This window comes from Gadus chalcogrammus, chromosome 12 (assembly GCF_026213295.1).
Source record: "Gadus chalcogrammus isolate NIFS_2021 chromosome 12, NIFS_Gcha_1.0, whole genome shotgun sequence".
Lineage (NCBI taxonomy): Eukaryota > Metazoa > Chordata > Actinopteri > Gadiformes > Gadidae > Gadus > Gadus chalcogrammus.
Window position 1 is genome coordinate 17,224,912 of NC_079423.1, and position 27,102 is coordinate 17,252,013.

The following is a 27,102-nucleotide window of genomic DNA, read 5'->3' on the forward strand; positions in this document are numbered from 1 at the left end:
TCTTTGGTTTGAGGTCAGTGTGAGGAAGAGTGTTTATGAAACTAGCGGTAATATCCTTGCTGTGTAAATAGGAACTGATTACTAGGGGGGTCGATATCTAAATGACTACATATCTGTTCCTATTATATGGTTACATTAGAGGTTTCTCAAGTAGACGTCTAGAATCTAGAGCTTTCTCATTCGCAGATAAAAAACACTGTCCACTACATCTCTTTATAACTTCTGTTCTGCAATCAGATGCAGGCCCATACATCACATCAGATCATGTTATGTGGTAGCCTATTGTTTAAAACATAAAGCTATAATAAAAAATTAAAACAATAATTTCCTTGGATGACAAGAGGTCCTGCTTGCATAGATAGATGCACATAAACCAAAAATATATAAGATACATTTTATATATAAACCATACAACTTTATTAATCCCAGGAGGGAAATTCAGGTTGGAAATTAACACTTTGTCAACTGTACAGTCATTAATAATATCCACTAATAATAGTAGTAATACTAACTACACAACAGCAAATGAGATTGTACAGTTAGATTTAAGGGAAGTCAAAATCAACAGTTCTGTTTGTCGAGGAAATATGATGGCTACGAAAACAATCAGCCCCAAACGTCCCATCACTTTATACAGCTACTATGTTCAAGAAAAGTATGTAATAAAGTTGTTATTGGTATTCCACACTTCGAACTGGTCCATCATGGTAAACGCATTCTTTGCTTTAGAGCATGTTAATACTAATGTTACTTAGTAACATAGTATTACTTATTATATAAAACTGCAGAGGACGTTGTCATTACATGAAATAGTCAGAAATAAAACATCCACAACCCAACGCAACAGGGGAGGATGAGACACAATAAGTCTTCACACACTGCAGGCCAGCAGGCCAAATCAACTAAACGGAAATCAGTAGTCCTGTTTGACCCATAAAATGAAGAAAACATGAATGATCTTCTCTTACAATAAGTCCGTGACGAGGCCCGGGTGAAATAGTCCAAATGTCTACCTGCAATCTATTGTACAACATTCAAATATCTGTAGAAAAATAAAAGCTCTTAGAATAAGTGAGAGTGCTCCGATGCGGAGGAGATCCCGGCTATGAACATGTGGTGAGGTGTAACGATGTTATGGTGTCTGCCTCGGTGCGTTTGGACGGGGAGGAGAGCCCTGACGGACAACATGTTTATGTCACGGAATATGAATCGGTTCTGAGAATTCTGGAGGGCTGGGCTTTAAAAGGACGGGGGATTGTTCGGTCCCAGGGTCCGAACGTACTGACCAACCACGTCTCCGTATTGACATGTTGGGCGGTGCTTATCTCCGTTCCCAACCAACTGCCGATTGGCTGTAGCGTTGCGAGGCCGCGCCCACCGTACGCCCGGACCCTGGGCCCCGAGCGACGCCCACTTTGAGGGACTTGTGTAAGTAGCAAGCCTGCGCCGTCGCCTGGACTCTACCAAACGTAGGGGTGCGCTGTAACTATTTCGCCGATATCAGTGTCAAAACTAAACTGCCACAACTCAAACTCGGTCGTGTCATCCACACCATCGCCGTCACCAAACCACACGCGGCTGGTATATAAACAAACACCGACGCGACGCAGCGGTCGTGGCATTCGCGGTGGTGGAAAAACCGTCTCTCCCCCCCCTGCCGTGGACAAAGTGGTACGGTCCCGGGCTCAAATTCCGAGAATTGAGCTGCTCTGATTCTTAGAACTGGGCTTCTTAGAAGTGGTGATGCAAGAAGTTTCTAGGAAAGCGCTACCAGGTGACTTTAAATTTCTTTTTTTTTCTCCAGGTGACATTTACAATTTTCCCATTTTCCAGTCTTAACCCGCTTTCTCCTCGCTCTCGGATATAAATGTTATGTTTTTATTTTAGACATTTACAGACGCGGTTGTCCTGCAATAACGTGGCGTGTGTGTGTACGTGTGTGCGTGTTTGTGATGTGTGTGTGCCAACACACAAACATCCACTCACCAGGGGGAGAGAGGAGCAAGGGGGCGATGGGAGAGTGTGAGCGGTGGTGTGTTTGTGTGCGTCTTGACAGCGGGGCAGATTAGGCACCACAGACCGGTGCTGAATGACATGCATTTTAAAACGAACAGCGCTGTGTGTGTGTATGTGAACGGGTCTCAGCCTCAACGCGATAATATGCTAGAACACACAGGGGGGAGAGAGAGGTTATCGGGATGTGAGGGGGTGAGAGTTCTGGGGGTCTCCCTCTGAGCTGTCCGCGGGACCCCGACGCGTGGCCCCGTCCGAACGCGGGCTCGGTGGATCAAACGCGCGCGCGTTTGATCTACACAGCCCGCGTTCGGACGTGATACAGTGTGGGACAACGCAGTTGTTGCGTTATTGTTGCGTATATCATTCCTGTGTATTGGGAGAATTATTGTTGTGGTGGGGTCGTGCGGGAGGGAAGTGTTGTCGATCCGCGATGATGTTGTTATGTCAAAACGTCCACTTATCCGTGATGGGTGTGAAGGGCTGACGGTGTGATACTCAACACGCTGTTGGTAGTTGATATCGTGATGTAGGGGTACAGGAATGTTCCCCTCGCGCTCGGAGGAGGACGGCGTGTTTGTGAGGTGTAAAGTTGTGTGTGGAGTGTGTGCGGGCATGGTGTTAAGAGTTGTGGGCGACATGTGTGTTCGCTACTTGTTTCCCCCAGCAGACTTCTCGGTGTAATAATTGAAAACATGCGTTTTGAATTGGTGGTGTGGTGCACGTTGCACGGGCTGTTCGCGGGCTGGGTGGGGGTAAGGGTGGAGGTTCGGGTGGGGGTTCGGGTGCCGTTGCAGCTGGAACTTTATTTTCGGGCGTGTCGAGTCCCCGAGGTTTTGGCAGCGAGTTGTTAATATTTCCCAGGCCGATATAAATCATCTTCAGTGTGGAATCAACACAATGTTAATGGAGCCTTTCGGGCTCATGCTGTCGTTTTAGGAATTTCGTTACATAATAGTAGATGTTATGATGGGATTTTATTGTATTGGGTGTAATTGGGAGGCCTTATAATAATGATAATAATAATAGTGATAATAAAAGTTATTTTCAGTTGCAGTTTTTTTTAAATTATTTGTTAGGTTCTTGTTTTGTTAAAATAACATAAAAGGAACTTGTGTTTCAGTCTGTTTAAATGTGAGAAGCTGGGGTATGTTGTGGTTTTGAAAGTGAAATGCAAGTCTTGTGACTTTCTCGTGCCGTTGACTTTCGCTGTATAATGAGATTTTATTTACATAATGGATTTCAATTACTTCCCGAGAATGTGATGAGTTGAGCTGAGATTTTACAGTCACTCACATGCCTTTTAAAACCCAGAAAATGCATTTTGTGGTTATTGTTATAAGGGATAAAAATATTAAATTCACTCAAAAACCCGTGAATTAATATAGTATACATTTATTAAAACGAAGACTATTACCTGCACTTCACCTATGTGTTGTTACTAAAAGTATTTCTGTAGCCTAATTTGTCTTTTGTAAACGCGTTAAAGTACAGTGACAGTTGAAAGCGGCTGAAGGCGTCACCGTGAGAGCGGTGTGTTCTGGTTATTACCTCAAAGCGTCTAGACGCTGTTTATGTAATAAATGGCGCCGCCTTCTGGGCTAAGCACGGCAAGCCACCCAGAGAAAAATAATAATAATACAAAAAAGAATTATGGAACGCATTCTTGACTCCCAGATCAAGATATAGTTGACCATACAGCCCTCTAAAAAAAACGTCCAGACTGACCACCACAACAACAACAACAGCAACAACAGCGTTGTGCGGTGTCGTTCCGTCCGCAGAGTTCGACAGGATGGCGTGCGGCGCCACCGACAGCTGCATCCAGTTCACCCGCCACGCCAGCGACGTGCTGCTGAACCTCAACCGGCTGCGCAGCCGCGACGTCCTCACCGACGTGACCATCCTGGTCAGCCGCCAGCAGTTCCGCGCACACAAGACCGTCCTCATGGCCTGCAGGTGGGTGCCCCCTGTCCCCCCCTCTCCTCGGGCCCCCCAGACCCTCTCTAGACGTCTGGGGGGGGGCCTCCCCGAACCCGGGCCCCTCAAAGGTCTGCCCTCTCTGTGTTCCCCTGAGGACTCTGAGCAGGGGAGTCACTTTAGAGAAGTGTTGGGTCCGAGGTCAGTCGGTGCGGACGCAAGCGTCTGATAATGACTTGTAAAGGTGTCGTTCTCTTGTCTGATTGGGTGTGTGTGTCCTGCATCAGACGTTTACAACGTGCAGCATTTCATCATTGTACATGATGTTTTGTCGGCACAATTCAGTGCGGAAGTTTTTCTGTGATTTTCAAGATTTTTGCAGCAGATTACCAATAACATGAAATGAAAAAAGTCCTCCTATCTCTGTAGTTGTGCCTGTCCTGTACGGGGCTTCTACTTTGACAGCGTCGTGTTCGTATCCATGCCTGTTTCCTCTCCCTGTACTGTGTGGGTTGGACGACGGTATATAAAACCAGAGCCGGACGCAGAACCTAACCCTCTCCTCTCCTCTCCCCACAGCGGGCTGTTCTACACCATCTTCACCGACGCCCACAAGGGCAACCTGAACGCCATCAGCCTGGACCCCAAGGTGGACCCCGAGGGCTTCAGCATCCTGCTGGACTTCATGTACACGTCCCGCCTCACGCTCCGGGACAACCTGCTGCTGGCCACCATGAACACCGCCATCTACCTGCAGATGGAGCACGTGGTCGACACCTGCCACCGCTTCATCAAGTCCAGGTGAGGCTCACACCCAGGGTATCGCCGAGCACCCGGGTACGACCCGCTGAGAACCCGGGCACGACCCACTGAGGTCTCTGGTTCTCCTGGGTACGACCCACTGAGAACCCGGGTACGACCCGCTGAGAACCCGGGTACGACCCACTGAGCTCTCTGGTTCTCCTGGGTACGACCCGCTGAGAACCCGGGTACGACCCACTGAGAACCAGGGAACCCGGGGACGACCGGGTACGCCTGGGTATGACCCACTAAGAACCCGGGTGCTACCCACTGACTCCCGACACCTTCATTGCCGGAACTGTAGACCTGAAGGGCTCTGGTCGGCTTGAGTGCTTACAGAGCGGTCGCCGGCCAAACCTGGAGGGTTTGCGGTTCGAGTCCCAGTCTGCTTCAGAGCAGTGGGGCCTCGGAGAACCGGGGTTTCAAACGTGGGTGACAGCAGCTACGGCCGTAGAGCCGAGCGTGTGTTTCAGCACCGAGAAGGATGCGAATGCAAACGCCCCGGCTAGCTAGACCTTGAGCGAAGGCATCGGTGAGCGATGAGTGATTCATGACTCCGTCAAGGCAGGAGTAGGCCGACGGCATTCCTGCTTTTGCCACTCAACGCTGACATCTGTGCGATAGCCGGGGGAAGATTCCACGGAACGCTGGGAATATCAGCCCGTGGTTGCGTGGGTACTCCTGTACCGACTTGTTGAGTGAGACCTGATGTCTCTGGGTTTGCTTCTGAGGGAGTTTAGTGCTTGAGGAAATCAGTCGGCAAGGAGTAGGATCCTCTTCTGTGCCATGGTGAAAATCGTCTCCTTACTGTAGAAACGACGTCACAACCGAGCTCGAGAACCCGATTAACCCACGTTGGAGTTTTTGATTTGTTTGCTTTTGATTGTTATCGTATAATTGACCTATCACAACCTATTTATGATTGCTTTCTAATCGTAAATAGTTTTATAGCAAACAGTGGAACTCTTATTCCCAGACGTGGCGATAAGGTTTCTTCAATCCGGAACGTATTCTTCTAAAACATAATAAATCCTTAAGTCGTCGGCCTGAGTTCTAAACGTGCGTTCCTCCCTCCCTGGTTGCCGTAGCGACGCGGCGTTGAAGCTGCCCCGGGACGAGTTCCTGGTGAGCCCGCTGGTCCTGCCGCCGGACGTCCACGCCTTCCGGCCCCACGACGTGGTCCCAGACGGCCTGCACAGCCGCGGCGTGGGCGCCTACCGCGACGCCCGACCCTACGCCTCCACCGTGTTCGGAGGGGTGGGGGTCCCCGGCGGGCCCTACCACCACCACCCGCACCACCCGCACCACCCGCACCACCCCCACCACCACCTCTACAGCCAGTTCCCCGCGCCCGGCTTCCCCTTCCCGCTCTGCAAGCTCAGCGACGCAAAGAACGCCTTCGCCGCCGCCGCCGACCTCTCCAAGAGCGCCCTGCACCACAAGCTCCTCCCCCCGCCCGCGCCCGGGTCACATGACCCCATGGCCGGGGCGGGGGCGCGAGGGGGAGGAGGGGCCGAGTACGGCCGCCAGCTGGGCGGGACCGGCGGCTTCTCCGGCGTCCTCCACGGCGCCGTGTACGGCCGCGAGGCGCCCCGGGAAGAGGAGCCCAGGAAGGAGGGCCGGGACGGGCCGAGCCCCGCCTTGGGCCTGGGGGCCCGCAAGAGGGGGTTCCCCGGCCTGGGGGCCGAGCAGCAGAAGGAGCAGAAGGAGGCGGGCCGGGAGCAGCGGGAGGAGGAGGGGCACGCGTACCCCTCCCTGGGCCCGGCGGGCGCGGGCCGGAAGGCCCTGATGAGCAGCCCCCAGAGCCCGCTGAAGTCCGACTGCCAGCCCAACTCGCCCACCGAGTCCAGCAGCAGCCGCAAGGCCGGCCTGGCCCACCAGGGGGCGGCGCCGGCCCCGGGGGGCGGGGCCCCGGACCCCAAGGCGCGCAACTGGAAGAAGTACAAGTTCATCGTCCTGAACCAGAGCGCCAAGGAGGAGGTGGAGGAGGAGGGGGGCGTGGAGGGGGGGGCGGGCTCCGCGGGCCGCTGCTCCTCCCCCCCGCCGCCCCGGCTGGAGGCGTCCCCGTACCGCCACCGCCACCCGGCCGACGGCCCCGCGCCCGACCCCCACCCCCTGCACCCCTCCGGGGGGGCGGGGCTGAAGAAGGGGGAGGCCGGCGGGGAGGTGCTGTCGCCTCAGAGCAGCCGGCTCAACAGCATCATCAACAGGTGAGCGGGCGGCGCCCAGACGGGTTCTGCTCTGACCCGGGAGGGGAGCTCGACGTTCCCCAGAGGAACACTCGGGTTGGGTTATTATTGTGTTGTTAGAAACATGAATGGAGTTATCTTGGTCCTTATCTGATGTGTGTACTTGACTTGAGTTCACTAGCAGTTTGGTCCCACACACACACACACACAAACACAGAAACACACAGACAGACAGACAGACAGACAGACAGACAGGCAGGCAGGCAGGCAGGCAGGCAGACAGACAGACAGACAGACAGACAGACAGACAGACAGACAGACAGACAGACAGACACTCACAGAAACACACACACACACACACACACACACACACACACGCACACTCAAGACAGAGTAAAACTAAGAGCTCAACTTGTTCTCACTAGCAAAGCTTTCCACTTCCTGAGATCCATACGAGCCCCCCCCCCCCGCCTCCTCTCCCCCCCCCCCCCCCTCTTCTATAGTGTGTTCTACATCCTGTATACGTCTGCTGCCATACATCTGGAACCAGCAGCTGCTCCCCCAGATCCCAGTCTGAACGGGAGCGCTTGTTTCCTCCTCCCGCAGGGCCCAGAGGGGCGGGGACAGTCACGCGCCTCCCCCCCACTTCCTCAGCCACCTGAACTGCTCCACCTGCGGGACCCCGTCCCCCCAGCACCCGGCTGACGGGGGCCCCAACACCGCCACCTCCGCCGGGGAGCTCCACTCGGAGTACTCCGACTCCAGCTGCGGTGAGCACCGGGTTACCGGGGCGATGACGGGGGGCCGGGGGAGGGGGGGTAGAGGGTGAAGGATGGGATTTCTACGATGTCCCTTAAGTGTTGCTAATTGTTTGACATTTAATTTTATTTAATTTTATTATTTCGTATTTTTTTCACCAAATCTTCCAATCTGACTGCAAACTTCTTTTTGAGATATTCTGTGGCATTACTTTTTTTTTTTTTTTTTTTTAATGTCTTTAAGACAATTTGATTCAACGTTTTTTTGTTTTCTTCGCTAGCATTATTATTTTTATTATTATTTTTTTTTAGTTATTTTGTAATACAAGACTATCTATTTAGTTACACTCATAACATGTATTTAATTTAAATAATTCACCTGAAGTAATTATAACCCAAAAAAATGGAAGTACCATTATGTGCCAATGAACGGTTCTCTAACTTGCGCGGGTTCCCTTCGCTCCACAGAGAACGGCGCGTTCTTCTGCAGCGAGTGCGACTCGCGCTTCGCGGAGGACGACGCTCTGAAGCAGCACATGCTGCAGCTGCACAGCGACAAGCCCTACAAGTGTGACCGCTGCCAGGCCGCCTTCCGCTACAAGGGCAACCTGGCCAGCCACAAGACCGTCCACACAGGTACGTCCCTGACCGTAACCCCCTGACCTCTGACCTTCGACCCCCTGACCCCTGAGACTGACATGTATCGCATGTCTTCAATCAGTCAGTGAGGGCTTAACAAGGGAAACAGAACAATAAATGAAACGAGATTAGTAGAAATATAACAAAATAGATTCAAGAGTTTGTTATAAAATATTCCCATCTGAGTTTTTATTTGGTAAGTGTTTGGTATTATTGCGAGGAGTTTGAAATTCCGTTTCTCTGGCTGTCTGTGCTCATTGGTTGTTTCTCTGGCTGTCTGTGCTCATTGGTTGTTTCTCTGGCTGTCTGTGCTCATTGGTTCCTCCTGTTTGTCCCGCAGGTGAGAAGCCATACAGGTGTAATATATGCGGTGCTCAGTTCAACCGGCCGGCCAACCTCAAGACGCACACGCGGATCCACTCCGGAGAGAAGCCGTACAAGTGTGAGACATGCGGAGCACGCTTTGTCCAGGTGAGCCTCGGAACCATAACATCAGTATTAACTAGCTTATAACAGCACTATTAACACGCTTATAACCAGACATAACATCAGTATTAGCTAGCTTATAACAGCACTATTAACACGCTTATAACCAGACATAACATCAGTATTAACTAGCTTATAACATCACAATTAACACGCTTATAACCAGACATAACAGTGTTATCAAGCTTATAACATCACTTTTAACTAGCTTATAACCAGACTTAAAATCACTATTAACAAGCTTATAACCAGACATACCATCACTATTAACAAGCTTATAACCAGACATACCATCACCATAAGACATGTTTAATACCAGACTTAACATCACTTTCAAATATTTTTTTGCAAAAAGTGCAATGTAAACTCCGTCCATTTCGTTGTCTCATCTCTTTTATGCTCTAATAAAATAAAAAATAAATATAATTTTTACAATCAAAATAATTTTACCTTTCTGCATTGACGACATGCCACATTTGCGACTGCAAAGTGATACCTCGGTTATTTTTAAACTAGTTGGCTTCTACACTTCAGATGCACTTTGAGAAGAAAACCACAGAAATCTTTGAGCAAAGAAACAGGAAATTGTAGAGGTCCGGATGTTCACAGGTTAGCGTCGTCAGAGCCTCCTGCCCTAGCTTCTGCCTGCTCTACACCAAACGATAACCCGGACAATTTACACAGATCCTTCTGAAATGATTCATCTCTTTTATGAATATCTTACGACTGACTGTCCTGTGCTCAAAGTCTGCGATGAACAAAGAGCATTCATCTTCACGATTTGATCTGAGAGGACGAAGGCGTGTTGCTTTCATCAGCCGCTTCCACGGTAACCGCGGTAACCACGGTGGCAGCCGTGTGATGTGTGGCTGACTCACGCCGTCACTGACTCACTCCTCGTCTCCCAGGTGGCCCACCTTCGCGCCCACGTGCTTATCCACACCGGGGAGAAGCCCTACCCCTGTGAGATCTGTGGCACGCGCTTCAGACACCTGCAGACGCTAAAGAGTCACCTCCGCATCCACACCGGGGAGAAGCCCTACCATGTAAGACACACACACACACACACACACACACACACACACACACACACGGGAGAAGCCCTTCGATCTGAGAGAGACACACATAAACGTGTCTCCTTTCCGAATAAATGCATGGGATTATTTTATTTTTTTATTTCTTACATTTCATTTAATTTTAAATCTCTTGTCTCTATTCATTGTTTTACTTTTAAACAATATTTGCTAAAAAAAATAATAGATTTACCGCACATGTTCTTTTTGTCTAGTCTCTATATTTACAATTGCTAAGTTATTTATATTTTCTATTTTTACATTGAGGTCATTTAGCAGATGCTTTTATCCAAAACGAATTACAATAAATACATTTTTCCGAAATACAAACCATATACTATATATACCGAAATCAGGGCACACTTTCAATGAGAGCGTTGCTTCTCAGTTTCAGTTTCCCCAGCTGCTGATTTGATTCGCCTTCAAAATAAAAGCCTGACGAATAACCGCCAGCGTGTTTCCTTCGTGTCTCCTCTGCAGTGTGAGAAATGCAACTTGCACTTCCGCCACAAGAGCCAGCTGCGTCTGCACCTCCGGCAGAAGCACGGCGCCATCACCAACACCAAGATCCAGTACCGCCTGTCCTCCATGGACCCGCCCACGCCCCTGCTCAGCCCCGCCTGCTGAGCCCCCGACCAGGGCCCCTGAGCCACGGTACCGGGCCCCAGAGCGGCCTGCTGAGCCACCGTACCGGGGCCCCCAGACCCAGGTCCACGGAGCCACGGTACCGAGCGCCCCGGAGCCGCCGTAGCGAGCCCTCTGACCCTGGCCCCCGGAGCCCTCGGACCCTGGCCCCCGGAGCCACTGGAGCTGGCCCCACAGACCCACTCAGCTGAGACCCGGGCCTCGGGCCCCGGAGCCACTGGACCGGGCCCCCAGACTCACTCAGCCCGGTACCACGCTGCCACAACCCCAAGACCAAGGCATTTAAAGACTCGTGACCGCGTACAATCACCCAGAACGGTAGTGCCACACTGTGTTCATTCAGAGAGAGAGAGAGAGAGAGAGAGAGAGAGACAATACTGGCGTAGGAAGCGCCATTCTAAACGGGTTTATACACACGAGCGTCAAGGCTCCAGTCCTTTGTATCTGTCGGGATGCGAACGCCGACTGCACTTCCGGGCTTTGAGTACGCAGTTTGAAAGATTCATTTTGGTGCGAAGAATGGAATGTATACAACGTCCATTTTGTTTCTTTTTGTTGTTGGTTTTTTCATTTTTGAAAACGAAAACAAATATTTTGTATCAAAGAATTTTACTTTTCTGAAAGTATTAAAAAAACTGAAATTTCAATCGAGGGGGGCGGTACGTATATTTTAAAAATAAATCCGAAGTTTGTGGCTGTATAAAAGGTGTGTGAATATTCTTGGTACGGCCCGTCCCCCACCCCCGCCCTTCGGTGGGTTTGGACTCACCCTGAGACATATCAGAAGGGGGACGATATGATAGTGCATGTGGCGTTACTACTGCTGCCAAGCTCCATGACCTGCCCGTTACACGCTGTGACATCTGTAATTATTCTGAACATGACGTCGTGGACTCTCTGCTGGCGGAGAACACGAAATCCTCTCTGTTTTGTGTTTTGGTTTTTATTGTTCTGATATGAATTTCAAGGTACGGGCTTCTATATCTATATATCTATATAAATATATGGATATGTATTTATATATACGACCACAGACATATTATGCTTCATAAATGTAATTTGTATAGATGTTAATTTTTTTCGTCATTTATAAAGTGAAGGTTTACAGTTTATGTTCCCTGTTGTACAATCTACAATAAAGTGTGTGTGAATGTCATGGTTTGATTTATGCGTCACGCCGTTTAGCTGCGAATTCCTCTTCAGCTGCACCTGTTATTTTGGTCCGTTGGTCTCAGTTTGAGCAGATTTGGATCCATTCAACATGAGAATAGGAAACATTCTTGTGTTTGCGTAGCAAAACTTCAAATTAATGTCTCAACATTTAACTTGAAGGGCTGTAGAATTGTGAAATATAAAATTAAGTGGTTGGTATAGTTTGCCTACAAAATATATTTGAATCCTTTTATATCGTAACTTTGTGAGGGTTTACGAACCAGATAGCTTGGGGGAGAGTGGCACAAATCTGACTAGAGCCCCGGCCCGTGACATGTTAATGCGGCACTGTAATTTCGCTGTATTTCCTTACACACCAATCACTAGCCTATGCTGCCCTCTGCTGGTCAACAGAAGGACTATGCAGCCACAATCTTAACAAGAAACGTTCTTATCGTTTTAAAGCATGGTTTCTCAACGGGGGCGTTCGCACAACCTAGGGGGGCGCTGGGAATATGATTCCATTTTTTGGGTGGGGATTTTAAACTATCATTGTTTTTATTTTTTTGGGGTGAAAAAATAGGCTAACTGAAATAAATAGCGTATTTTCATTTATTGGATTCTAACCCCTCTACCGTCTCTTTACTTTTTACCGTCTATGCGCAACTGAACAGTGATAATACAGCGCGGTTCGGTCCTGCACACGCCCGGACTCCCGTTACATCAGCTATCGTCATGATCTCTAAAGTAACGCTGATAAACATAACCCAAGTTCGGTAGTTAACAGTTCAATAACCAACACAACACAATCAAACATGGCCGATAGCAAGAAAAAAATATCAAATTTAGTTTCAAAGCCCGTTTTCCTCCTTCCTCTTGCTGTAGTTCAGTTCCAGCTGCTCTGAGCATAGTCTCCACGAAAAGACCGTTGCACTTCGAATACAAAATATATAGGCCCAATTAGGCCTGTGCGCGCGATCTGATTCCGCGGTGCCCGTGGTACCCAGGTCACGGTGCCCGGGCCGCAAGGTGCCGCGGCCGGGGCACGACGGGAGATGTTCAATCCAACCATCTATATATCTATATCTATAGATATAGATATATATATATCGCTCTCTCCCCCCCCCCCCCCGGAAGTTTAATTGGGTTTATTACAATGATGGAAAGTGCTGTTAGCCAATCAGAGGTGAGACGTTTGCATGTCATGAATATTTTTATATTTTTTGCACCAAAACCGACTCAGGGTGCATTCATTGCTATTAGTGACCAACGCAAAATCAATGAAAAACGATGCATTGACAACTTTAAGCAATATAACACGAGTGTGAGTGGGTATTTTCTCTATCATGGAGCACACTTGTTGTGGTACTGTGGAGTAATACTGCAGACTTTACTCACAACTTTAAATAACTGGAGGGAATAAAAGAGATCCATCTTTTTTTCTGAACAGAGCATGAGGTCGAACCAGGATCGGTAAACCATGTAGTTTGATAGTTCATGAAATATCCATCTTATTAAACATTGCCATGTTTTAGGGTGCAGATTTCCCTTCAGGGACCCAGCGCTTTTACTACCGTGAAGAGAACAAAGCCGAGCGAATCACAGTCGTTGCGCTTTCAGAGAACTGTGGACGAGCCGATCAGCCGCCTACAGTTCCTCAGAGTCGCCACAAGGGGGCCTGAAAGATGGTTGCTAGGAATACATGAAGTGGTAGGAATGCATGTAATCCCTGTGAAATATACGTCAAATACAAGTCAAAGGAGGCTAAAAATGTTTGATTTCGGCAGGTGTCGAAGGGGTTAATCTTTGTTCTGGTTCAAGTTTCTTTCTAGTCTAAAATGTACAATGTTTTCAGGTTTGACGCAATTACGTTTTACTGTAGAGGATTTCTACGCACAGAGTTGTTTGACGTTGTGTCCGCTCCCATTAGTGTTGTCACACATGGTGAAACAACCATTAACCGAGAGCTGTTAAAAACATCTCATCGGCTGCGTCAGGGTCACCTCTCGTGACACATTGCCATGGCAACAGTCACTAAATAAGAATGTAGACAGATTGCATTCATGGCAAAACATTTTAATCAAGTCCTCGACGGTTACATAGAAAAACAGCCATCAAACGTCAAACAGAAATACTTACAAAGAGTCTTCTATGGTAAAAAAAGAAATAATTCTTGATGCATCTTATCTACGACCTTGTTGAGTCAGGATGCTCTCAGACCATTTCCCTCAGAGACAAATTCTATTACTATGGACAAATAGAACCACCGGTCAGCGTTTAAACCAAATCTGTATTTTCTTTCTAAATGGCAAATGTAAACCAAATCTTTCAAAAGTAACAACTGGCCAGTCATTGGCTGCACAAACTAAAAGTTGTCGTTCCTGAAAAGGGACAAGATAACGTGGAATCAACCATCTTAAACCCAACACGTCCTCCTCACCCTAGCCAAGCTCTGTACGAATAAAAAAAGGAAATGAAACACAAGCGCTGGTCCGAGAACACCCTCCCCATACCGGTAGACACCCCTCTCCCCCTCCAGAGTGGAGCGGTCCGACCCCTCTCCCCCTCCAGAGTGGAGCGGTCCGACCCCTCTCCCCCTCCAGAGTGGAGCGGTCCGACCCCTCTCCCCTTCCAGAGTGGAGCGGTCCGACCCCTCTCCCCCTCCAGAGTGGAGCGGTCCGACCCCTCTCCCCCTCCAGAGTGGAGCGGTCCGACCCCTCTCCCCCTCCAGAGTGGAGCGGTCCGACCCCTCTCCCCCTCCAGAGTGGAGCGGTCCGACCCCTCTCCCCCTCCAGAGTGGAGCGGTCCGACCCCTCTCCCCCTCCAGAGTGGAGCGGTCCGACCCCTCTCCCCCTCCAGAGTGGAGCGGTCCGACCCCTCTCCCCCTCCAGAGTGGAGCGGTCCGACCCCTCTCCCCCTCCAGAGTGGAGCGGTCCGACCGCCGCCTGCGACCACGACAACCCAACGCTCCTCCTCCTCCTCCTCCTCCTCCTCCTCCTCCTCCTCCTCCCCGTCGCCGTGGCGACGGCCAGGAGCCATCACTGTTTCTGCTGCATGGCCTCCTTGCGGGCCGCGTCCTGCAGCAGCTGCGTGTCCACCTCGTCGGCGGGCAGCTGGACGTAGCGCACCACCGAGCCGCGGATGAAGCAGTTCTTCACCGACAGCTGGGGGGGGGGGGGGGGGGGGGGGGGGGGGGCGGAGCCACAAGGAACGCGTCACGCAAGGTCACGGGGTCAACTACGTACCAACGTTGACTTTACACAGTTTACAACAGCGAGGATAATACGTCATGCATTTTGTTGTTCTTTTTAGCTTGTGCACGTGGTTTTTCGTTTTATCGAATGTGTACGTCGTTTACGTTTTTCGTTATGCGCACGTTTACCTTTTACATAAGGTGTACGATTACTGAAGTATGCTTACTTTTTGCATAAAGTACATTTACTTTTTACATAAGGTGTACAATTACTTTTTACATACGGTGTACGATTACCCGTTACATAAAGTGTACAATTACTTTTTACATAAAGTGTACGATGTTTACGTTTTATTTGATGCGTACGATTTGCTTAATGCGTACGTTCAAGTTGAAGCATATGTTAGGTTTCGTTGATGCACGCATTCTGTAGTCATTCTTCTACTCTTGGGGGCGTTAGGGCGAGCGTGGAGCAGAGGAGATGGTCTCACCATGTGGGGGTACTTCTCTGGGTCCGTGACACTGATATCTGTCAGCTTGATGTTCAGGTACTGCACAAAGGGAAAGCAAACAGGACGACAACATTAGTCAAGGATCATATTAACGAAGCGGTAATCAATGAAAAAAAAAACAATGTTCACTAATCTCCAAACCCACCTGGTCGACGGAGTGGAGGGTCCCACAGATGCTGAGAACACAAGTTGTAGAGAGAAAGTTTGAGAAACAGAACTAGAGCTGCATCCCCAACGCCTAAACAGCCCGCGAGGTTAGGGGGGTCAAACGCAAGCGTGCACATTTTGTTCGCTGCTGATGTTTAGATCTGATTTTAATGACGGTAATGACGGTAATGGCGGATTGTGTGATGGTTGTTAACGAGGCTTCACGTGGAGCGTCGTTGTTTTAGGAGCAAACTTATTTTGTCCAGATAGCACAAAGTTACTCTTTAGTTGGAAAAATTAGTATTTTGGAAAACATATGGAACAATAGTTTCACGACCGTCTTAAATAGACCCACAGGAGGATACACGATTAAGACATCATTAGATGGGACACATGATTAAGACACTTTAGACAGGCCGGCGGCAGCGTCACCGACCTGAGGTCATTCTTCAGCTCCACCACCACATCCTTCCCCACCAACGACTTGAAGAACGAGTAGAAAAGCTGGGGAAACAAATAAGAGTTTCTTTATTTAGAAAATCATCGTTTATGACTCAACGTTAGGCTTCAATATGATGGACCGGGAGAGCAACAACCCGTGGGAGCCCACCAGCCCACATGAGCAGCGAAACCACGTCGCAGGTGGACCCTCTCCACCATGAAACACATGAGGGCTTCGGTGCAACAATAGCCTGGGTCCGAAACAATGAATGAATTAGATAAAAGTTCAAACATGCTTACCATTGTCCCGGCGCCTTTTCAATCGTTTGGTTGACTGATGTCTCGGCCTGATGACGTTTAATAAGACGTCATATTTCAGCGGCGGAACATAAGGTGCGTTGGAAAAAGAACTCCACCAGATGGCGCCACACAACCGCTTGGGGTACGTTCTAATGTTTCCATGTAACTTCCAGAAGTTCTGATATCTCAGAACTGATATCTCAGAAGTTCTGATATCTCAGAACTTCTGGATATATATTTAAAGATTTTATGAAGCTAGAAGTTAGGAGACGAGGACTTTACCTAAAGCACCCTAACACAGCATTACTATTTAGTAACCAAAGTATTTTAACCACTTTTTATGGAGAAAGAGGTAAATGTCTTAGAGGATCTAGGCATGATTTATACATTTGACAGATAGAATGAGCAGAAAATAACTAAATCAAGTAAGAGATTTTCCAACTAGAGAACAAAACAAGACTCCTCCCTCTCTGCTCCCTTCCTTGTTCTATTTCTCCACCATTAAGAAGCGTTACATTTCATGCACCTGTGATTGACAAGCAAGATGGATTCCCGGAACCAATCACATGCCCTGATTGGTCAGCAGCTAGACTGGAGCGGTGTTGGGTCAACTGAAATGAGCAGTTTCACCGAAAATAATAGATAATAAAAATATAATTACACTTAGATAATATGTTTTAAATCTTCAATAAATCATCTTTAAAAGTTTAGAAAAATCGATTCAAAAAAAGTTTATTGAAGTTTACACATTTTTATTAAGAGGTAGAATCACTATGTACAATATATTTTGCTTCTTTTTTGGGAGGAAAGTTAATTATTTTCTCTAAACATTTGTCGAAATTTCATCAAACAAATACGTATTATCAAAGGGAAAAAAACAACATTCGTATTGTGCTGTGTTTTCAGAAAGATCTATTATTAAACAATTAAACATTCCAGCCCAGAACCTGTCCCAACAGTAACAAACTGTGAACAATCATCAATGAAATATTTCTTCGAATTAAAGCAAATAAAACATTTTCACATGAATACACTGTACAAAGAAGTCCTTTCAAGATGGAGGCCTATGTTGTCACAGGTCCACGTCAGGGAGACTGCCCTGATGCACACGAGCCTCACTCACGTGCACTAAAGGGAGAAAAGGATATTACAGTTATTATCGTTATTATCGTTATCATCATCATCATCATACAAACTAGCTGTAGCATTAGCAGTGTACTAGCAGTGCCTAGCACTGTCCTAGCAGGGATAGGTCTATAATACAATACTAGCAGTAGCATTAGCTGTGTACTAGCAGTACCATTAGCAGTATTATTAGCAGTAGCACTAGCAGTGCCCACTGTTTGTCCCAGCGGGGCTAGGTGGGTCTATAATACAGCATAGTGCGGTACTGCTAGCAGTAGCATTAACAATGTTACTAGCAGTAGCATTAGCAATGTTACTAGCAGTAGCATTAGCAGTAGTACTAGCATTAGCAGTAGCAGAAGCACTAGCAGTAGCATTGGCAGTAGTACTAGCAATAGCATTAGCAGTAGCGTTAGTAGTAGCGTTAGCAGTACCATTAGCAGTAGCATTAGCAGTAGAACTAGCAGTAGTATTAGCAGTAGCATTAGCAGTAGAACTAGCAGTAGCAGTAGCATTAGGATTAGCAGTAGCAGTTGCGTTAGCAGTAGTACTAGCAGTAGCATTAGCAGTATCTTTAGCAGTAGCATTAGCAGTAGCATTATCAGTAGAACTAGCAGTAGCATTAGCAGTAGCAATAGCAGTAGAACTAGCAGTAGCAGTAGCATTAGGATTAGCAGTAGCATTAGCAGTAGAACTAGCGGTAGCATTAGCAGTAGCGTTAGCAGTAGTACTAGCAGTAGCATTAGCAGTAGCATTTGCAGTAGAACTAGCAGTAGCATTAGCAGTAGCATTAGCAGTAGAACTAGCAGTAGCATTAGCATTAGCAGTAGAACTAGCAGTAGCAGTAACATTAGGATTAGCAGTAGCTTTAGCAGTAGCACTAGCGGTAGCACTAGCCTTACCTACTGCTTGTTGGCAGGCAGGGACTGGCTGGGTCTGGCGGGGGCCCTGGTGTGCTGGTCGCGGGGCTCCCGGGGCTTGTGGAGGGGCTGGGGCTCCAGGAGGGCGGCCCTCTTGATGGGCAGCGGGGGGCGGGGCGCGGCCAGCACCACGCCCCCTTCGGACCGCTGCGGCACCACGGGCCTCTTGGGCCCGGGGGCCAGGGAGGCCGGCAGCGGGGGGGGCTTGCCCTCGGAGCAGGTGAAGGAGCGGTTCCGGGGCGTGGGCTTGGGGGCCCGTTCGGGCTCGGCGTCCGGGGGTGGCGGGAACCTGGGGGCGTCCGGGGGCGGGGTGGGGGGGTCCCACCGGGGGAGCTCCTGCTCCCTGCGGGACTGCATTGCCATGGCGGCGTAGAGGGGGTTGTCGAACATCTCCGTTCCGGTCTCTGCCTCGTCGCTGATGATGTCATCAGAGAGGGACACGAGAGGGACGCGTGGTGAGGTCATCAAGGATGGACACGGGAAAAAACAACAACATAATTTACACGTTTATCATACTTTAGCATAAAAACACAAAGTTGCTGGATATATGTCCAATTAAAGGGGCCCGGTATTACCGCCAGGTGTGATGGTCATCAACACGTGACATCGTACGTGGGCGTGTCCACCCAGATGTGTGACGGATAGATCCCCCCACCAGTTGGTACAGCCCACAGTCTGGTAGGTCTGCCTGTCATACATCGTGGTGGACACTCCCACCGTTTGTGATGTCACTTATGGGCAGGTTGTGAGATGGCTTGTAACGGCCAATCAGCATCACTGCCGGTGGTTAAAAAGGGGCCCTTTGAAACCAGGGGTCCATCTTGAACTAGGGGCCCTCTGAAACTACCAAGAGGGATGAACTCACGGGGTGTTTGGCACTCGGCTGTGACCGTGACGTTTTGGAGAGATGTTCCCGGCCTTGGGCGTGTAGCTCCACCCCATGTCCGTGGCGTAGCCGCCCCGGACGCCCACGCCCATGTAGCTCGGGTTGTTTATCTCCAGAGTATGGGGGACGGCAGACCTGGTCACCATGGAAACACCGTCCGGTTAGAGTGACGGCCTGGCCGGTGCTGGTGAATTGCCTCCATATTGACCAGCTGTTGGCGCTAAAAACCGCCTAAGAAGAAGGAGTTCCTCACCTGTTTTCGCCGGACTTACACTTTGCACTGCCGTGGTCGTCCTTTTCCACTTTGATGAAGTCTGAATAAATGTTAAAAAAAATACAATTTACTTAGTTATAAATCTGTTGAAGGAGGAACATCACAGTAGCCAACCAATCAAACAGCAGTAGAGGAGTAATCGACCAATAACGCAACAGCACAGGAGTAATCGACCAATCGCACAGCAGTACAGGAATAATCAACCGTTGATACAGGACTACAAGGGTGATCGTCCGAACACACTTCAGTTCACGCCTCGTCGACCAATCACACAGCAGTACACAACTAATCGCCCAATAATACAGCAGTACAGGACTAATCGGCCAATCAAAGAGCAGAACAGGACCAAGCGACCAATGCCGTGGCGGACTGACCATAGAGCTTCTCGGTCTGCTTGGACTCAGTGAGGTGCAGCTGGATGACACCGGTCAGCGTGCCGGTGCTCTCCCCGCGGTGCGTCAGCGACACTTTGAAATCCGCGTTACAGGCCTCCGCCGCGCGCAGCGCGACGCAGCTCTCGCCTAGCAACGCCAAGAGCAGCAAGTTAGGGAGCTAGCGCCAGGGAATTAGACTAGCTTAATAGAAACAAACAAAAAAATAAAAAATGACTGAATAAACCAACTAGCCAACTAGTTAGCTCATTAATTGCGTTAATATTATTATAACTGGCACTGTTCAAAATATATATATATCTTACTAAGTTATATTAGCTCGGCTATTTAGTTAAATAGTAAGTCATAGCATGTGTGTCTATAGCGCCATGCTCTTTGATTGTATGATAGGCTGTTTGGGTGAAGTTAGGCTCTGTCTGTTTGTGAACGCTGTGTGCGTTTACCGTACGACTCGTCACAATCGGTGGACTTCACACAGATGAGGATGTGCTGGTCCAACAGGTACTCCGGGTCGGAGATGATAGGCGTGAGCTACGACAGGAAGAACGGGAATAAATAAAAGTATAAATATTTGACATACATTGCAATGTTTACAGACTATGATGTGGATCATTTATTTAGTTTCCTGGTCACCTGCAATTCCGCAAAGCAGACATTGATGGATCCGTTATCTACGTCGGTGTTCTCTCCTTCTGAAGTCTTCACTATCTCTGTTCAAAGGAGGATTCCCCATCACATTAATGTGCATTTATACCGTACACATGTCAAAAAAAGGAAGTAAAAATTAAAATGAAAAATTGAAATACAGGAGCATCATCTAAAAAGTATTTAGAACATAAATAGGCTAGCTCACGTTTAATAAATTATACAACCATGATTATTATTATTATTATTATTATTAAAGTGCACAATAAAAATATGAACTTCCTATTTCCATTCTTTATCAAAGTTTCTGATGGTGTTGCAACCGCTGCAATAAAGTTTCCCTCTGGATAACTAAAGTAATATATGCTCTTATGGTATACTTTAGAGAAAGGGTCCCATGTATATATCCATGGATCTTACTCTCCAGGCAGCTGGAATGGAACTCGATAAAGAACTTTGTCTTGGATTTAGTGAAGAGCGTGGCCGTGCAGTTCATGAACTTAATCCCTCCTTCAGATGCATTTCTGGGATCTGAAGAACAGAGAGGATTTCAAGAATCAAGAGTTTTTTTTGTCACATGCCTACAAGTATGCAGTGAAATGTAAAGACAACACCATATGTCATTCATCATAGCGCTAAATCCTACACACTCCAGCTTTAATATTCTTAACGTTTCTTGGATAATTTTTGATACGTTTATTTTTATAAGGCGGACGGAAGCATTGGAATAAAAACGTGCTGGTGGCACGTTTATAGCTCTGTGTTTGATTATGAACCCAGCACTTACTGAGCAGAAGTACTGTCTGAATGCGTACCGTGTTTAGAGACAAACTGAGAAGTCACGCCCACTTCAAACGTGGCGAACACCGGAGAATGGTCGCTGGTCATGATGTCAGTTGTGCACCCTGCAATGTGGAAAACACACACACACACACAAACACACAAACACACACACACACAAATTAATAAACTTAACCACTCTTACCAACAAATCAACTCAGACACCTGAGATTACCCAGAGTGCCTCTGTCCTCACCGTAGGACTGCGAGACCACGTGGACCAGCGGGTAGGACTTCCTCAGGACCCGGTCACACCACGACGGGAGGTTGTACTTGGTCTGCCGGGAGATAATACATCATCGCTTTACTCCATGATCTGACTATCACTATACTGCTGCTCTTTAACCACTGTAGGCCTATATTGCACATTATTTTTTTGTCATCAGTTTTTCCCTCTTTAATATTTTATTTTGTTTTTGTCTTTGATTATTTCTATATTAAAAAAAAAAACTCCCGTGGACATGTAGTGAAAACTACCATGTGTGCTAATGGACTTAATACAATACATTTGGTTCGTCCAATGAAATTCTCATGGTCCAATACATGTCAAATAAAACCAAATAAAACACTGTAGAACCTAATATAATAACACATCATATATTGTATAACCTAATATAACAATACATCATGTACTTTATAACTTAATATAATAGTAAACATCATATACTGTATAACCTAATATAATAACGCATCATATACTGTATAACCTAATATGATAACGCATCATAGACTGTATAATATGATATTGCCCAATGTGTTTGCCAGTGACGTGCTTCAGAGAGCTCACCCCGGTGGCTTTGGCCTTGGTGTACGCGTACTTCTCCCGCGTGTCCCTCTCGAAGCGGTACGTCGGGGGGAACGTGACCTCCTCCTCCTCTGCAGGCGTTAGCCGGAGTAAAACATTTTCACCGAGGGATTAGTACGGTTGTCACGGTGACCGACCGACGTATGGATGCATGAGCGGGTCGGTCCGGACTCACGGAAGTGCAGGAAGACCTTGCCCTCATCCCGCTCCATGTTGAGCTGGTCTTTGCCCAGCAGCTCCTGGTACTGCTGCTGCTTGATCTTAGACACGATGTTCTCCGCTTCCTGGGGGGGGGGAACACAGTCAAGAGGGCTGTTACCTTAGATCAGGGGTCACCAACGCAGTGCCCGCGGGCACCAGGGCGCCCCCAAGGACCACATGAGGCGCCCGCAGACCTGTTCTGAAATAGCACAGCTCGTTCTTGAACAACTCTTTCCCACCTTTTTTAAGTCATTGTTGATAATTATTGTGAGAAATCATTAACACGATCAGTGTCTTCACATAGATGAGTATCATTAATCAATATTAACAATATATAACTAAAGGCAAACTGAGCAAATTTGTTATTGCAGAAGAATATCAAACTGGGTGCCCTTCGTATGACTCAGTACCCATGAAGTAGCTCTCAGGCTCAAAAAGGTTGGTGACCCCTGCCTTAGATACACCTGATACCTTAGGTACACCTGTTACCTGTTCACACCTGTTACCTGTGGCCACCTGTTACCTGTGGCCACCTGTTACCTGTGGCCACCTGTTACCTGTGGCCACCTGTTACCTGTGGCCACCTGTTACCATAGATACACCTGTTACCTGTGGACATCTGTTACCGGTACCTGCTTTTACCTAGATGCACAATTTACCTACACACAGATGTTACCTGTAGACACTTGTTACCTGTAGACAATTGTTACCTGTACCTGTACCTGAATCTATCTGTTACCTACACACAGATGTTACCTGTAGACACTTGTTACCTGTACCTGTACCTGAATCTATCTGTTACCTACATACACCTGTTACCTGTAGACACTTGTTACCTGTACCTGTACCTGAATCTATCTGTTACCTACATACACCTGTTACCTGTATCTACCTGTAACCTGTAGAAAATATGTGTATCTAATGCCTTTTTATACAGTCCATCCTTTATGAAATGTATATTATTTACTTAATGATAATTGAATCCAAAGAGGGTACAGGTTAGTTTCATAGGTCGTGATCGGTTATTTTCTTCTTTGGTGTCCTGAGTCAGAATGGGTCTCCAGTCTAGTCTAGGAGGAGGTCCAAGGTCTAAGGCTGGGTTTTGCAGTCATACACAGTGAGCCAATGTCGTACAACCGACGTACAACAGAGTCAACCTGATCTTTAACGCTCTCCCATAATAGCACATAATGAGGATGTGGTATGGCACTTTGGTCAGAGCACTTCCAGCTCTGTGTTTCGCTTTCCCAGCTGCAGGGATAGACTCACCGTGGAGGGGAGGTCTATGCGGTAGTTGAGATCGCCCAGCCAGAAGAGGTGGGTGAACCGGTGAGTGATATCAAAAGGGTTCAGTTTCTTATCCCCCGAATTCAGGATGTTCAGAATATTGATGTAGTTCTGATTTCGTCTGCAAAGAGTGCAGAGAAGAGTGTGAGAAAATGTTCACTGGAAATACATTTAGTGATTTCAGAAGTTTATTATTTTATATTTTATTATAAACATTACATTACATTACTTTATATTGGATTACATACTATATTTATATTTATTATATACATATATACATATATAGATATACATTATAAATATAAATTAATACATTGATTCATTCATACATTCGATTATTATGTTGATGCACTCATACATATTATGAGTGTATTGCTACACTACATTTGTATATGCTACACGTGAATCTCCTAAGATAGTGCAATTTGATCGGTTCGCTGTCTCGGGATATTGGGCAATATCCCATGATTGAGATCTCCAACTCGGGATATTGCGTGACGGTCGTATTGTCACACTAATAAAAACAAATAAACCGCGAATAAGAACAAATACATACTCACAAAAAGTGTTAGCTTGGTTATTTTTGGAGTGTTCACGTGTGATACATACTAAAACAATTATTCACCTCAGGCTCCGTGAAAGGTGGGGAATATCATCTAGCATAGATAGCATTGACCTTCGGTCTCGGGGGCTAGTCATGTCATAATTGTCCAGTACTGCGCCCGGCTTCTGACCTGAGTTTCTTCTCGCTGCCGGAGGTCAGGTGGCTGTTGATGAATCCGAAGGAGGTGCCGTTGAACATGAAGGACACGCCCACGGCCCCCTTGTTCCCTGTTTAGCAACACGCAGGTTAGCATTCACCCGTGAGCTAACTGCTAACTGCTAGATGCTAACTGGTAGCTTCCAACAGCTGGCTGTTCACTGCTAGATGCTAACTGGTAGCAGCTTGCTGCAAACTGGCAACCGCTAGTCGCTAACTGTTAGAACTAACCGCCACCAGATGCTATCTTCTAGCTACTCAGTGCTAAGTGCTAACAGACGCGTAGGAACCGGAAGGCCGACGTACCTAACGTGTTGGCGATCCCTGTCTTCACGCTGTCCGAGAAGACGTGGGAGATTCTGTTTTCGTGCTCCGGCTTCGCGAGCACCAGGATCCGGATGTTCCACAGCGTCTGGATGGAGATCTGGAGGGGATCACAGAGATAGATCTCAGATCCACCCACAGCCTAGCCTGTGTACAACCCAGAGTAAGAGGCCCTTACCCCTACCTGCTCCTTAAAGGGTAAGAAAAACTGGTTTCAGTTGAAAATGGTTGAAAAAAGTGTCTGTGAATATTTCAGTGTTCTTTTTTGACTAAATTTAATGAAGTTATAAAACAGGGAAAATTCTCTGTAAAATACATGAAGTCTGTTACTATTCCAGAGTGGTGATTTCCATCGGCTGCACACCCTGGCTCGAGATACTATGATGGTCATAACCCTGACCCTAACCCTGAGAATAACATTTGACAAGGCCCCTCACACCGGGTAGGCAGAAGTTCTCCTGATAAAAACCGGTATACTCACGCTTTAATATCTGAATATCTGAGAGAGAGAGTAGACACAGCAGGGGGAGATAGAGAGAGAGAGAGAGAGAGAGAGAGAGAGAGAGAGAGAGAGAGAGAGAGAGGGTAGAGAGAGAGAGAGAGAGAGAGAGAGAGAGAGAGAGAGAGAGAGAGAGAGAGAGTAGAGATAGAGAGAGAGAGTAAAGATTGAGAGTAGAGAGAGAGAGAGAGAGAGAGAGAGAGAGAGAGTAGAGAGAGAGAGAGAGAGAGAGAGAGAGAGAGAGAGAGAGAGAGAGAGTAGAGAGAGAGAGAGAGAGAGAGAGAGAGAGAGTAGAGATAGAGAGAGAGAGTAAAGATTGAGAGTAGAGAGAGAGAGAGAGAGAGAGAGAGAGAGAGAGAGAGAGAGAGAGAGAGAGAGAGAGTAGAGATTGAGAGTAGAGACAGCAGAGCGAGAGAGAGAGTAGAGATAGAGAGAGAGAGAGAGAGAGAGAGAGAGAGAGAGAGAGAGAGAGAGAGAGAGAGAGTAGAGATTGAGAGTAGAGACAGCAGAGCGAGAGAGAGAGTAAAGATTGAGAGAGAGAGAGAGAGAGAGTAGAGATAGAGAGAGAGCGTAAAGATTGAGACTAGAGACAGCAGAGAGAGCAAGAGAGAGAGAGAGTTTAGAGACACCTGAGAGGGAGACATTAGAGGCGGGAGAGAGAGAGGGAGCGTAGCTGAGAGAGAGAGAGCCCCCCCCCCCGTACCAGTTTGAAGGAGATGTCGGTGATGACCCTCAGGGCGTTCTTCACCGTGTCCGTCCACTCCTTCTCCCCCAGGGGGTCCTCCTGGGTGCCGATCACGTACATGTCGTGGGGGATGTGGTCAGCTGTGTCGTCCCGGGTCTTGCCCTGACCCTTACTCTGGAACCAGGACCGGAGGCTCTGGGGGGGGCCCGCGTTACCTGGCAGGGGGGGACCGGAGAACCCAGCTGTTCTAAGCCAGCTGTTCTAGAGACAATCTCCTCATCAGTGGGTCTAGAACCCTGCGGTTCTAGAGACGATGTCCTCATCAGTGGGTCTAGAACCCAGCGGTTCTAACCCAGCGGTTCTAGAGACGATCTCCTCATCAGTGGGTCTAGAACCCTGCGGTTCTAGAGACGATGTCCTCATCAGTGGGTCTAGAACCCAGCGGTTCTAGACCCACTGATGACACTGATTACCAGTCCGACCCCTGGGAGTGTGGCAGCCTGCCACTAGACTGTCCGTAACGATAACGCAGTAGGCCTACACAATGGAACAAACCACCGTGAATACTATCGATAGACAACCTGTTGAGCTATGCTACGTAGCTAGGCTAAGCTGCTCTTACCCATATTCCAGGTGCCCACGAACACCGTGATCATGTCCGGGTCTGGTTTAGCGGAGTGTTTGTTCTTCAGCTGTTGGAGAAGCTGGCAAAATCCTTCCCTTTTCTATTCAATATACACAGAGGAAAAAAAGGTTGATACTGTTGATCAAAAGTCAGGGTAATGGTTCCAGAGACATGTCAGTTAGAATCATACCTTTGTGTCGTAAAAAATAATGTCTTTCTTTAAAATCTTCTCTTTGTCCGTCTCCAGAACGATGGCGAGTTTAGCGGGCATCTTCTGGGACTTGATCAGCTGGAGAACTACAAGACAGAGCACCTTCTGTTAACCTCACCCCTCCAGAACAGATAGAGAGAGAGAGAGAGAGAGAGAGAGAGAGAGAGAGAGAGAGAGAGAGAGAGAGAGAGAGAGAGAGAGAGAGAGAGAGATTTGATATGAATACATATTTTGTATTTAACGGTTTATGCTTATTATATTATTATACTTATTATATTTTATAAACCTTACCTTTTTACTATTAATTTTATTACGCTGTTTATTTTATTGTTCTCCTGCTTTGGCAATGCAAAT

The 27,102-nt window shown here is 47.7% G+C and overlaps 3 protein-coding genes across 4 annotated transcripts in view; 1 reads left to right on the forward strand and 2 right to left on the reverse strand.

Moving 5' to 3' along the window:
* Positions 1-1,664: 1,664 nt before the first annotated feature.
* bcl6aa (BCL6A transcription repressor a) lies at positions 1,665-11,865 on the forward strand. Its single transcript, XM_056604436.1, has 9 exons — positions 1,665-1,774; positions 3,798-3,972; positions 4,513-4,734; positions 5,823-6,944; positions 7,530-7,693; positions 8,150-8,317; positions 8,661-8,791; positions 9,715-9,852; positions 10,360-11,865. The coding sequence occupies exons 1-9, from the start codon at positions 1,744-1,746 to the stop codon at positions 10,504-10,506; spliced, it is 2,298 nt and encodes a 765-aa protein (XP_056460411.1). The 5' UTR covers positions 1,665-1,743; the 3' UTR covers positions 10,507-11,865.
* A 1,844-nt stretch (positions 11,866-13,709) lies between these two features.
* Positions 13,710-16,374, reverse strand: smx5. Its single transcript, XM_056603849.1, has 5 exons — positions 16,270-16,374; positions 15,965-16,032; positions 15,527-15,557; positions 15,361-15,420; positions 13,710-14,840 (listed from the first exon to the last, which is right to left on the reverse strand). The coding sequence occupies exons 1-5, from the start codon at positions 16,270-16,272 to the stop codon at positions 14,715-14,717; spliced, it is 288 nt and encodes a 95-aa protein (XP_056459824.1). The 5' UTR covers positions 16,273-16,374; the 3' UTR covers positions 13,710-14,714.
* A 616-nt stretch (positions 16,375-16,990) lies between these two features.
* The window catches only part of inpp5d (inositol polyphosphate-5-phosphatase D), a 16,958-nt gene continuing 6,846 nt past the window's right edge, over positions 16,991-27,102 (reverse strand). The window contains exons 10-27 of one of the 2 annotated variants that reach the window (XM_056603846.1): positions 26,728-26,834; positions 26,535-26,637; positions 25,931-26,127; positions 24,711-24,828; positions 24,379-24,475; positions 23,627-23,765; positions 22,332-22,440; positions 22,139-22,227; positions 21,548-21,629; positions 21,327-21,416; positions 20,932-21,042; positions 20,500-20,576; positions 20,310-20,397; positions 19,849-19,995; positions 19,454-19,514; positions 19,180-19,335; positions 18,301-18,729; positions 16,991-17,397 (exon numbers count right to left, since the gene is read on the reverse strand). In XM_056603846.1, coding sequence (XP_056459821.1) covers positions 17,385-17,397; positions 18,301-18,729; positions 19,180-19,335; positions 19,454-19,514; positions 19,849-19,995; positions 20,310-20,397; positions 20,500-20,576; positions 20,932-21,042; positions 21,327-21,416; positions 21,548-21,629; positions 22,139-22,227; positions 22,332-22,440; positions 23,627-23,765; positions 24,379-24,475; positions 24,711-24,828; positions 25,931-26,127; positions 26,535-26,637; positions 26,728-26,834 — 2,213 coding nt within the window. In that variant the 3' untranslated portion in view covers positions 16,991-17,384. Of the gene's footprint in view, positions 17,398-18,296; positions 18,730-19,179; positions 19,336-19,453; positions 19,515-19,848; positions 19,996-20,309; positions 20,398-20,499; positions 20,577-20,931; positions 21,043-21,326; positions 21,417-21,547; positions 21,630-22,138; positions 22,228-22,331; positions 22,441-23,626; positions 23,766-24,378; positions 24,476-24,710; positions 24,829-25,930; positions 26,128-26,534; positions 26,638-26,727; positions 26,835-27,102 lie in introns of both variants that reach the window. The other variant, XM_056603847.1, reaches the window with a different exon arrangement.

What these genes read in the sequence shown, in the direction of transcription:
- bcl6aa (XM_056604436.1), top strand. Translation starts at nt 1,744, where the DNA reads ATGCAAGAAGTTTCTAGGAAAGCGCTACCAG. An exon ending in GTACTCCGACTCCAGCTGCG is followed by an intron (nt 7,694 to 8,149) that starts GTGAGCACCGGG and finishes TTCGCTCCACAG; the next exon opens with AGAACGGCGCGTTCTTCTGC. An exon ending in CCACAAGACCGTCCACACAG is followed by an intron (nt 8,318 to 8,660) that starts GTACGTCCCTGA and finishes TTTGTCCCGCAG; the next exon opens with GTGAGAAGCCATACAGGTGT.
- smx5 (XM_056603849.1), bottom strand. An exon ending in GAGCTGAAGAATGACCTCAG is followed by an intron (nt 15,558 to 15,964) that starts GTCGGTGACGCT and finishes TTGTGTTCTCAG; the next exon opens with CATCTGTGGGACCCTCCACT. An exon ending in CCCTCCACTCCGTCGACCAG is followed by an intron (nt 15,421 to 15,526) that starts GTGGGTTTGGAG and finishes CCCTTTGTGCAG; the next exon opens with TACCTGAACATCAAGCTGAC.